The 10614-nt window shown below is 43.2% G+C and overlaps 1 protein-coding gene and 1 long non-coding RNA gene across 2 annotated transcripts; both read right to left on the bottom strand.

Annotated features, from left to right (window-relative positions):
• Positions 1 to 6450, bottom strand: LOC145422869 (protein NLRC3-like). Its single transcript, XM_080294763.1, has 3 exons — positions 6411 to 6450; positions 2186 to 3983; positions 1 to 286 (listed from the first exon to the last, which is right to left on the bottom strand). Exons 1-3 carry the CDS (start codon positions 6448 to 6450, stop codon positions 19 to 21), a joined length of 2106 nt encoding a protein of 701 aa, XP_080150889.1. The 3' UTR covers positions 1 to 18.
• Positions 6451 to 7762: 1312 nt separating this feature from the next.
• On the bottom strand, positions 7763 to 8501 carry LOC145425142 (uncharacterized). The gene is made up of 2 exons (XR_013905810.1): positions 8234 to 8501; positions 7763 to 7978 (listed from the first exon to the last, which is right to left on the bottom strand). It is a non-coding gene; the product is annotated as an uncharacterized LOC145425142 (long non-coding RNA).
• Positions 8502 to 10614: the final 2113 nt, after the last annotated feature.

Raw genomic sequence — 10614 nt, 5'->3', positions numbered from 1 at the left:
TGGAAATGAATAAAAATGCTATGAAACAAGGATAACTGGATAAAGACATAAACAAAAACAAACATCAAACACATAAACAAACAGAACTAAACATAATACAAATTGATCTGACCTCAGAACATTCAGTTTGGCATGTGGACTCTCCACTGCAGCAGACAGAAGCTTTACTGCTGAAGCCTTCAGGCTGTTGGTACTCAGGTCCAGCTCTCTCAGACTACAGGACTGGGAGCTGACCACTGACAACAAATTTTCACAGCCTTCCTCTGAGACGTTACAGCTGCTCAGTCTGAGAGAGAAAGGGAAAAAACAAAAACCAAAAAAACCAAACAATATATGTGATCAAATTAAATTTGTTTATATGTTGAACCCTTTTTTTAAAAAATTTATTTAAACCTATGAGACTATGAGTGCTACCAGTCCAGTGCACATGATTGGTACCTTGATGGTACCTTGCTCAGGGGTACCACAAGGTAGCTATCCGGTGGATTCGACCCCTGACCTTATGATCATGGGGCGACCACTCTGCCTACTGAGCTAATAATTCTGTGTACACTGTCATACAATATTAACTAAAACAATTATTTTAGAAAATTTTAGTAATTCAATAATCATGCTCATTACCTGTGTATTGTGAATAACACTGGATTTTAAACACTAGCTGTATAAAACTCTTCCTGTTAAAGGTGCGTATAAAGGAAATGGCCATATTTTGGAGCTGCAACATCACTGGAGTGCCCAAGAGCACAAGGTGTGCAATACTCAGAGACATGGCCAAGGTAAGAAAGGCTGAAAGACGACCACCACTGAACAAGACACACAAGCTGAAACGTCAAGACTGGGCCAAGAAATATCTCAAGACTGATTTTTCTATGGTTTTATGGACTGATGAAATGAGAGTGAGTCTTGATGGGCCAGATGGATGGGCCCGTGGCTGGATTGGTAAAGGGCAGAGAGCTCCAGTCCCACTCAGACGCCAGCAAGGTGGAGGTGGAGTACTGGTTTGGGCTGGTATCATCAAAGATGAGCTTGTGGGGCCTTTTCGGGTTGAGGATGGAGTCAAGCTCAACTCCCAGTCCTACTGCCAGTTTCTGGAAGACACCTTCTTCAAGCAGTGGTACAGGAAGAAGTCTGCATCCTTCAAGAAAACATGATTTTCATGCAGGACAATGCTCCATCACACGCGTCCAAGTACTCCACAGCGTGGCTGGCAAGAAAGGGTATAAAAGAAGAAAAACTAATGACATGGCCTCCTTGTTCACCTGATCTGAACCCCATTGAGAACAATTATTTTAGAAAATTTTAGTAATTCAATAATCATGCTCATTACCTGTGTATTGTGAATAACACTGGATTTTAAACACTAGCTGTATAAAACTCTTCCTGTTAAAGGTGCGTATAAAGGAGATGAGCTGAAATGCAGACTTCATGGAGAATGTTTGCTGTCAGCATATATCAAAGACAAAGCAGAGATCCATCCAGTCTCTTCCACTAAGCCCACAGAGGGACAGACAACCACTCTCACTCACACCTGCATGAAGTTTAGATCACCAGGTAACCTAACTGCATGTCTGTGGACAGTGGGAAGAAACTGTAGAGGACCCAGAGTGAACCCACTGTAATTCTGTGATAACACTGGTTATGGAAGCCTTACAGTTACATATGGTTACTGACAAGAAACACGACCTTAGAGGCAATTTCAGTAATGAAGACCGAGTTTCTCCCTCCATACGGGATGAAAACATGACAGCACAGCAGAGATTTATATTTAAAAAGGGAGGGTGTGCACTGAAAGTGAGATACAAACTTGAACTTAAATTATGAACATCAGAAAAAGATGTAGGTGAAGTCTGGCAGGTGAAGTTTGTGCTTTAGAATAAAACAACCAAACTCCTGGAGTTGGAGACAAATGAACAAGCTGAGGATAATAAACCTGTCAGAGGGGCTGAAGCATCAGAACTCATGTTCTTATAGGCTGGGTCTGGATTGTCATTTGATAAGAGTTACAGAACAAAGTGTGTTTTAGAAATGCTGGAGTGAAACATTAAAACTACCATATATTTACTGAGTGACTGATGATCATTTAATTTACTATTTTAAAAAAATGTTACAGTGCTCTTTGAACTCAGCATTTCTGATTTATTTCCCATGATTTTAACAATGAAGCGATGACAACATGTTTACTCACAGAGCTTTGTTGGAGGCTTTGACCACTGGCAGCATTCTCAGAAGAGCCTCCTCTGAAGCAGAGTATTTCTTGAAGTCAAACTCATCCAGATCTTCTTCTGATGACAGTAAGATGAAGGTCAGAGCTGACCACTGAGCAGGAGACAGATCATCTGTGGAGAGACTTCCTGATCTCAGGGACTGTTGGATCTCCTCCACTAGAGAACGATCATTCAGTTCATTCAGACAGTGGATCAGATTGATGCTTTTCTCTGCAGACAGATTCTTACTGAGCTTCTCCTTGATGTACTGGACTGTTTCCTGATTGGTCTGTGAGTTACTTCCTGTTTGTGTCATCAGGGCTCGTAAGAGAGTCTGATTGGTCTGCAGTGAAAGACCCAGGAGGAAGCGGAGGAACAAGTCCAGGTGTCCATTTGGACTCTGTAAGGCCTTGTTCACAGCACTCTGGTAGAAGTGTTTCTCTGCAGAATCTCCTGTTTCAGACTTCTGGGAGGTTGTTTGTTGTTGTTCCAGCAGATTTTTTCCAGAGTTGCTGAAGGTCAGATGGACATGAAGAGCAGCCAGAAACTCCTGAACACTCAGATGGATGAAGCAGAACACCTTGTCCTGGTACAGTCCTCTCTCCTCTTTAAAGATCTGTGTGAACAGTCCTGAGTACACTGAGGCTGCTCTGATATCGATGCCACACTCTGTCAGGTCTGATTCATAGAAGATCAGGTTTCCTTTCTGCAGCTGATCAAAAGCCAGTTTTCCCAGAGACTCCATCATCTTCCTGCTCTCTGGACTCCAGTGTGGATCTGTCTCAGCTCCTCCATCATACTTGACCTTCTTCACTTTGGCCTGAACCACCAGGAAGTGGATGTACATCTCAGTCAGGGTCTTGGGCAGCTGTCCTCCCTCTCTGGTTTCCAGCACATCCTCCAGAACTGTAGCAGTGATCCAGCAGAAGACTGGGATGTGACACATGATGTGGAGGCTTCGTGATGTCTTGATGTGGGAGATGATGCTGCTGGCCTGCTCCTCATCTCTGAATCTCTTCCTGAAGTACTCCTCCTTCTGTGGGTCAGTGAACCCTCTGACCTCTGTCACCATGCCAACACAGTCAGGAGGGATCTGATTGGCTGCTGCAGGTCGTGTGGTTATCCAGAGGCGAGCAGAGGGAAGCAGTTTCCCCCTGATGAGGTTTATCAGCAGCACATCCACTGAGGTGGACTTTCTAGGGTCAGTTAGGATTGTAGTTTTGTGGAAGTCCAGAGGAAGTCGACACTCATCCAGACCATCAAAGATGAACACAACCTGGAAGTCTTCAAAGCTGCAGATTCCTGCTTCTTTGGTTTCAGTAAAGAAGTGATGAACAAGTCCCACCAAGCTGAACTTTTCCTCTTTCAGCACATTCAGCTCTCTGAAAGTGAATGGAAATATGAACTGGATGTCCTGGTTGGCTTTGTCTTCAGCCCAGTCCAGGCTGTATTTCTGTGTTAAGACTGTTTTCCCAATGCCAGCCACTCCCTTTGTCAGCACTGTTCTGATTGGTTCATCTCTTCCAGGTGAGGCTTTAAAGATGTCTTCTTGTCTGATGGTTGTTTCTGGTCTGTGTGGTTTCCTGGATGCTGTTTCAATCTGTCTGACCTCATGTTCATCATTGACCTCTGCAGTCCCTCCCTCTGTGATGTAGAGCTCTGTGTAGATCTGATTCAGGAGGGTTGGGTTTCCTGCTTTAGCGATGCCCTCAAACACACACTGGAACTTCTTCTTCAGCTTAGACTTAAGGTTACGATGACAAACAGCAGCTGGAAGTTCTGAATAATAATAATAAAAATACAACTTTAACAATCACATTTTACAAAATGCTGATGACAATTTCTGACCCACTGAGAAATGACTGAACACACTGGTGTCACAAGTCTCTCATTTATCCAGCAGCTTAAATCTTTAGATAAATCCTCTTACGTCTCTGCAGACGGTCAGCCAGCTCCTCCTGCTTCATTCTCCTCAGGAAGTCCACTGTGATCTTCACAAATGCCTCTCTGCTGTTTCTCCTCTGCTCATCATCCTCCCTCTGAAACTCCAAGCACTGGGGCTTATTTGGATTCAGAGCCTTCTGGATCTTCTTCAGCTCGTTCTTCACAAAAGTGATGATGTTGTCCTCCAGCAGCTGGAACAGAATACTTTATGAATGACCCACCACTCTGAACTTTAGTCCACACAACATCCACTTCTTTACGATCAAGGGGCATATCATCCACGAACTCTTTACCAATTATAGGTTTGACTTTATCTGATTAACTGAGACTTTGTCCACAACTCCATGATCCCAAAACGTTGATGCTGTTCATATGAATGCAGCGATTTCAGTGGGAGAAACATTTCACTGGTGTTCAGAGCTGAACTACCAACAGGTTGATGATCAAAGCCAGAAACTTGGAGATGTTTCAGGTGACTGAGTTGATCGTACAGACAACTGGTCTTAAAGGTTCACTCTGTTTACACATACAGATCAGTATTTAAGGTTTGACTCTCATCATCCACTGGGGCACAAACTGGGCGTCATCAGGACGCTACAACACAGAACAAACACCATCCCCACAGACACAGCAGCCAGCGAAGCAGAAGAACTTCACATCAAGAAGGTCCTGAGTAAATGTGAACGCTGGTTTGAGGGCGGAGTCAAGGAGGCCATTTATGTGAAAAGGAAAGACCATCTCTGAATGGAGGAGGGGCCTAAGGGTACAACTGTCACCATCTTACATGCTGTGATTGCAGCCATTCCCCAGCTCTCTGTGAACTGGACTCATGACCATTGATCAACAACCATTGATCAATGGTCCTGACAATATGCGTACCAATGATCAATGAACTGACCTCCCAGCCCATTGTTCCTTCAGTGGGCTGGTTTCAGTCATACAAATGTCCTGTTTATGAGATTGAAACCTGCAGTCAGCTGAGACTGAAGAAGTCACCTGATGATGATGAAACGTTTCTCCCACTGAAAACATCCAGATGAACAGAATCAAGCTTTTTGGGATTTACGTACCTGGATGATTGAGCATCAAGACACAACTCTGTGACTTTTCTCAGATGAATCAATCCTCTCCTCCAGCTTTGTTTACATCTACCAGCCCTGTGGCGCTGCCCAGGGAAATAATCTATGTGAGAGGTGGAAAGTCATACAGGTGTCTGCTCCTGCCTTCAGTTATTTTATCTACTGTGTGTCAACTGGCTGAACCTCCTCCAACTGTCTACTGTCTCCCTAAACTCAACAATGACTTCGTGATCTATCCATTCTCTGACCAAAGACATCCTGCTGCAGGAGGTTAACATAGCAGCCAATGATGATCCCACTCACTGTGAACAACACATTTGGACCTGATTTGCTGCTCTGGTTTACACGTGAACTTCCACTGCTGCTGTCACCAACTTGAGAGGCTCTACAGAAAAACTGGACTTGTCCATAAAAATCATAAACTACATTACAAGGACAGCATTGCTCAATCAACTCTAATTACTACTGACATGTTATCTCTTCTAACTAAGGTACAGACACTCAAACTTGCTGCTTTCAGTGAGAAGTCAAATGTCTGAATATGAGCTGGAAGCTGCTGAGAGTCCTCCCTCCTTCCCGTGGGGTTTACTTTCTCTACTACTTTCACTATAAACACGCCCCTTTCATGCACCTGCAGAGGGCCACCAGCAGATGGAGCTGTCTTAAACAAATCCACTTGGATAGTTAGCTGTAGATGACTTTATCAGTATGATTGTAGGACTTTGAGTTATTCTTTAGATTTATTTCAACTCTTATATTGTGCACAAGTGTTGAGCGACCCATAATTTCTCTGTACTTTTCATAAGAGCAGCCAGACTTTCAGCTGGTTTTTCTTTGCTCTACAGGTTTTATGAAGGTGTGTCAAAGTTGTTCTTTGGACATTAGCTGCTTTTTAAATCATTTTCAGTCCTCGTACAGAAACACTCTTCAAGCTAAATCCAAGTGTGTTAGACCAGAGTTAACCTGATAGATATGTGTGGGTGTGTAACTCTTAGAAGCTGTTTGGCTGCTTTTTATGGGGGCTGGGTCTTTGGAAAGTGTTTTAGTAACACACCCTGAACTGCACACTTTAACAAACAACATGAGATTTTAACTGTAATGTAAAACTCATGTGATTCACTGTTATTAAGCACAAACACATCTATGGCCCTGTTTCCATTAGTAGCTGCTCAGATCGACTCACCACAGGTCACCACGACTGGACTGGATCCACTGGTTTCCATTACAGTTGAGGACCACCTAATGTGGTCGTCTCAATACAGCCGAGTGTCAGCTCACATCATTAGTAAGTGCTAATGCTGCTAATTTCCATCATATTTGTCATTTATTGCTCAAAGTTATTGAAGAAACAGTTATTCAGCTTCATTCCCACTGATCTCGACTACAAACTGTTTCACTTTGGTTTCTGTTTAAAGCCTCGATGTTTAAAACGTTTCCCTGTGATCACATTTGCACCGTCTGATTTCAAAGTTTGTTTCTTTTGGTCATTTAGTCCACAGAGTCCTTGGTGTTCTGAAAGGGACCTATAAATAAATGCATTATTATTAATATTAAAGTAGTTGTTGTACATGTACAGACCATAAATATGGAGTCCAGCTGTGTTTGATGCTGCTGGGCAGACTGACCACTGGGAACCTCTGAGCTCTGCTGCTCCACTCTGTGGAGGAACCATGAAGGATTAGATCAACACAGGATAAAGATCCAGGAGTTTCTGCTCAAATAACTTCATCTGAATCAAGTCTGTCAAGCTTTAAACTCTCAGATTGTGAACATATCAGTAATTTTCAGTCTGTTTTCATGGACGTCCTTTCAGTGGTGATGTCAGGGATGATTTTGAAGAAGCTCATCAAACTGAACCATCAGCAGATCACTGCTCCAAAACCAGAACATGATCCCAGTCTCCCTCCACCACCAGAACACCAGCTTTACTAACGTGGTAGATCAGTGTAGTACAGATCAATAACTGATGAGTCATTTGATCAAAATCACTGAGTGCTTCACGTCTGACCCTCTGATGCTTCTGTAGACATTTTGCATATTTAATGAATGTCTGACAGTTTTACATTCATTCTATGAACACAGTGGAAATGTTGTGTTATAGTCTCCATGTTGTTTCCAGCATCATAAATTCTTAAGTTCAGAAAATTAGATTCTTTCTTCACAGCTGAAAAACAACAACATTTATTCTCTATTGAAATCTGCATCGTCCACTCCAAAGGTCACAATCTGAAGGTAACATCTGGTTTTGTTCCCTGTGGTTAACTCTGAGCATCAGTATGGTGGGATTTATCCACTACATCCACACCACTGTGGTTCAGTGTTGTCCTGATGGAGTAACAGCAGCCAGTATGATCCAGGCTTTAGCTGCTGGGTCTCTGTGTGACCTCTCAGACTGTTTAACAGATCAGACACAAAGAGAATCAGAGCAGCTCTGTTCTTTAAAGACAAACATGAACCCACTCAGGTCACACTTTCCCCACAGATATGAGCATCACTGTCCTCAAACAGCAAATGACCAAGTCGAACATTTGGATCTTTTCTCTTTCATTGTTTTCTTTTTAATGAATCTTTGTAACAATCTGAGGATGTTTCAGGTCATATTTATCCAGGAAACACAAACATGTAAAGGAGTCATCACAGCTCTCTGACCTCGTTGCTCCAGGTTCACCACTGAAGTCTGGATTTTGACCTTTGGACCAGTCACTCCTCACAGACGGACAGCTGGACCCTGCAGACTGTGACCTCTGACCTCTGCAGACACAAACATGATTGAAGCAGCTGTGATCACACAGACTGCAGATAATGCAGCTGTTTCCTGTCAGTAACATCCTCTTAGATTAGAGTTCAGCTTTTTACAGGAAAACTGGACAAAACTGATTTTTGTTACAAACTCATTTTCATTTCCTCTCAGCTCACAAACACAGTCAGACAATCAACCAGAGTCAACACTGATTATAATGTCAGTGCAGAATTATTTCTGTTACTCAGTGAGTTCAGCTCTCTGACCTCGTTGCTCCAGGTTCACCACTGAAGTTTGGATTGTTTCCTTTGGACCCGTCACTCCTCACAGACGGACAGCTGGACCCTGCAGACTCTGCTCTGTCCTCCTCTTCCTCCATCATCATCTTCAGTCAGTCTGAGAGGTAAACCACAAACACTCAGTGAGTTCACATTAACAGGAGGAACTGAGTTACAGTCGCTGACCTCTGACCCGTCATGTGACCATGAAACCAGGTCAATATGTCTGTAGGTTCAGTCATCCAGGTCATGTGATCTAAGGAGCTTGGAGAGAAAAGAGACGTCTTTAAGTTTCTGGAAGACGTTTCATCAGAGAAGCTTCTTCAGCTCTAAAACCAAACGGTGGAGAGTCCCAGATATTTAAACCTGAGAGGGAAAGAAAGCATGTCGCTGACCCACCACTGATGTTATTTCAAGGAGGAAACTGAGAGCCTTTGCACCAGGAGCACAAACATCAGCTCCAGCAATGATCCACTGATGTGTTTTTATTCCATGTATGAATGTTGTTATTGACACAGATGACGTTTGTGTGTCAGTGATGCAGTGACTGTTGTTGTTACCTGTACAGGCTGGTTAGACTCTATGAAACAGATCATACAGATCTCTGCATGTTAGAAGAGACTATTAAAGGTCATGAATGAGACAAAGGCAGGGAGGCGTCCTTTACAGCTAAACAGCAGAGTGAGAGAACAGCCAGCACCTCTACATTTATCACATTATACAGCACATGTATGATACTGACAGGGATGAGAAGAATTTAGTGATTCTGATCCCATCATTGATATTACTTATTGATTCTCAGTAGCTCTGCTCTGACAGTCACCACCATCACTGAGCAGCATATCAAAGACATTTGTGCACATTAACTGCATGTTGTGGCTCAAATGTTTGTGCATGTTGGAGGCATTTCCTCTTTGTTGTGATCAGTGTTGGTCATTACTCAAAACAGTCATTATTACACATATTACACAGAACACTTTGATTAAAAGTAATGGAGTACGTTACTTCATTACTCCTCATAACATTACTTTGATGTTAAAATGAACAAATGAGCATGTAACAACATAAAGCTGAGGTACAGCCCCACACACCAACACAGATCCTGATGAGGTCACGTGATGTTTCTCTGAGTGTTTATGAACACAAATCAAAGATGAAACAGCACAAAGACACTTCAAAGTGATTCTACTGTAGAAACATGAACAGGTAGAAACCTGCAGCCTGACTGCTCATCACTTTGTTACCTGTTCAAGTTCAGCAGCAGCAGCTCACTTTATCACGGTGCTGGTCTGGGGTCAGTGTTTACTCAGCTTTAACCTCACTCTGGGTTCTTGGCTAGCTTAGTGTTAGCTTAGCGTTAGCATGCTGTGTGCTAGCTTAGCGTCAGAGCTCTGCAGGTGTCTCGTGTGTAAACATTAATCACAGTGACAGTAAAGGAGGTAAAGGGCTGTGACGTCATCACGTACGCTGCGTCCTCTGTGGGCTCTGAGTGAACTCAAAGTACAAACTACAAGTACACAAACACGAACGTAGCTCAGAGTGGCGGACACACTCGGCCTCGTTGGTCCAGCTGTGAGTCCGTTACCGTGAACTATGGAGCGGCAGATTTGTGCTGAACTAAGCTGCACACAGCTGATGTTAGCCAGGAAACATTACACACTGACTTTAATGGAGAGACCGGAAATACAAACACACACAGTTTGTTGTGTGAAGAAATCAAACACGAGCTGAACAAACAGTAAAGTTCCTAAAGACAAACTGTTAAAGGAGGAAACAAAGCAAACTTACAGTTTCTTCACACACCAACAACAAGCTCCACTCCACACCTGGACACTAAACACGGACACACAGGTGAGCTGCTTCCTGGAAGGAGGCGGGGCTCCACCTGAAACTCAGCACAGGTGGGAGGGGCTCAGCTCTGTGTGTGCTGATGTGTTAACTTTAAAAATATGCCGTCTGACTGCTCAGACTGAGTCAGAGTAAAGTTCACATGCTGACGTGTGGAGACATGAAACCTTGTTGTAGCTGCAGGTGTGAACACACTGATCCCAGATCAGCTCTGCTGTATTTGTAACATGAACATTTCTGCTGCAAAGCTTCAAATGTTCAGCATGTTTCTCTGTTTCCAGTCTATAGATCCAGTCACACTTTCTACCTTCACCTGTGCAGTAAAGACTGAGAGCAGAGCTGAAACCAAGCGTCCAATCAGTGAGCAGCATCAACACCTGAGCTTCATTCAGACTCTGTTATTGAAGATGTTGTTGGTACAAAGTTCATCTGCTGCTCACATGAATCCATGAAAGATTTATTTCACTGATGTTTCTTCAAAGCTCATTTCAACCTGTTGAAGTCATGAATGAAAGTGCAGA

Source organism: Astatotilapia calliptera, chromosome 3 (assembly GCF_964374335.1).
Source record: "Astatotilapia calliptera chromosome 3, fAstCal68.1, whole genome shotgun sequence".
Taxonomy (NCBI): Eukaryota; Metazoa; Chordata; class Actinopteri; order Cichliformes; family Cichlidae; genus Astatotilapia; species Astatotilapia calliptera.
Note: the sequence above shows the minus strand (reverse complement) of the source record. Positions and strands in the feature narration are given on the sequence as shown.

Bases quoted from the DNA above. Each gene is read 5' to 3' on its own strand.
- LOC145422869 (XM_080294763.1), bottom strand. From the start codon at position 6,450: ATGGAAACCAGTGGATCCAGTCCAGTCGTGGTGACCTGTG. The intron at 3,984-6,410 runs GTGAGTCGATCT...ATTATTATTCAG, and splicing joins TCCAGTCGTGGTGACCTGTG to AACTTCCAGCTGCTGTTTGT. The intron at 287-2,185 runs GTGAGTAAACAT...TTTCTCTCTCAG, and splicing joins AAAGCCTCCAACAAAGCTCT to ACTGAGCAGCTGTAACGTCT.